The following is a 1,258-nucleotide window of genomic DNA, read 5'->3' as shown; positions in this document are numbered from 1 at the left end:
TCCTTGTGGATCCGCATGTGGTACTGGACACAGGGCAAGAAGGCAGGATCAGGATGAGGCCATGCCACCTGCCCTGCAAACATGCAGGGCTCTGGGGTGCCAGAGAGGGCCTCAAAGACAGTGCTGACATCTCAAACTGCGTGGGGCAAGGAGGGCTGTCTGCTTGCCTGGCAGACTACGGGCAGGGGGGGATCCACAGTGGGGTCAGGATGAGACCTTTGTACTGCTGAGCTTGGTCTGTCCCAGCCTGTGGAGGGAGACAGGCTTTCCTCCCCAGTTTGGTATTTAGGGCAAAGTCCAGGTTAAAACCCAGCCCAACAGAGCTAGCCCCGAGCTGAGCATGTTGCGCAGCCTCACCCCAGCAGCCCCAGAGGGCTCCAGCTAGCCTGGCCATTAAAAAAAAAGTCAGTATTTCTTTCAGCAAAACCGGACCATTTCCCCCTCCATTACCCCACGCCTGGCCCTCCTGTTCTAGGAAAAGGCCCTTTACGATGCATGAGGATGCTAATTACCTACAGAAATGAGGGCAGGGTCTGGCTCTGTTTGCAGGGAAGCTGAGGTTTCCCTGCACCACATCTAACTAGTGTCACAGGGCACGCTGCTAGCCAGCAGGCAGCCAAACTTGGTTTCGAGCGGTGTGAGGCTGCCCTCTGACAGAGGCATGGCTGGCTGCACCCAGAGGACATGAGAGATGTCAGCGAGAAGAGGAGTGAACCTGGACAGCTGCCCACCTTCTTGCTTTGCTACAAATCCCTCTTCCCCTTAATCTGCAACAGCAGGGAGCAGGGTTTAGGACAGAAACATGTTGTACCCACATGAGTTTTACCTGCTTGCCTCCTATTCCTGTAGGAGCGACAGAGAAGAGGAGAGGACAAAACTTCCCCTTGGGAGTTTCTTCTTTCCCAAATCCCCGCATCTGGATCCCCGCCAACCCATGTAGATGCAGTAGGATATATCCCCATCCCCAAGCAGGGCTCTCACCTTGAGACGTGAGGGGTCGGCACAGGCATATTTACAGAGGTGGCACTTGTAAGGCTTCTCGCCGGTGTGGATGCGGATGTGCCACGTGATCTTCTGCCTGTTCTTGGTGGTGTACTCGCAGTCCGAGCACTTGTACACGCGGGTGCCCCCGTGGCCCTTCATGTGCTGGTCAAAGACGAGCTGGTGGCAGCAGGCGAAGTCACAGAAGGGGCACTGCAGGGGCTTGTCCTGGGGGGCAGCTGGCTCGTGGCTCTCCACGTAATGCCGCTGCTGCCGC

At 56.8% G+C, this 1,258-nt stretch overlaps 1 protein-coding gene across 1 annotated transcript in view; it reads right to left on the bottom strand.

The window, feature by feature from the left end:
* The window catches only part of ZNF142 (zinc finger protein 142), a 7,100-nt gene that overhangs the window by 2,017 nt on the left and 3,825 nt on the right, over positions 1 to 1,258 (bottom strand). Inside the window, exons 3-4 of the mRNA XM_035901129.1 lie at positions 982 to 1,258; positions 3 to 23 (exon numbers count right to left, since the gene is read on the bottom strand). Of these exons, the coding sequence (XP_035757022.1) occupies positions 3 to 23; positions 982 to 1,258 (298 nt within the window). The remainder of the gene's footprint in view (positions 1 to 2; positions 24 to 981) is intronic.

Source organism: Egretta garzetta, unplaced genomic scaffold, assembly GCF_000687185.1.
Source record: "Egretta garzetta isolate BGI_Z169 unplaced genomic scaffold, ASM68718v1 scaffold219, whole genome shotgun sequence".
Taxonomy (NCBI): domain Eukaryota; kingdom Metazoa; phylum Chordata; class Aves; order Pelecaniformes; family Ardeidae; genus Egretta; species Egretta garzetta.
Note: the sequence above shows the minus strand (reverse complement) of the source record. Positions and strands in the feature narration are given on the sequence as shown.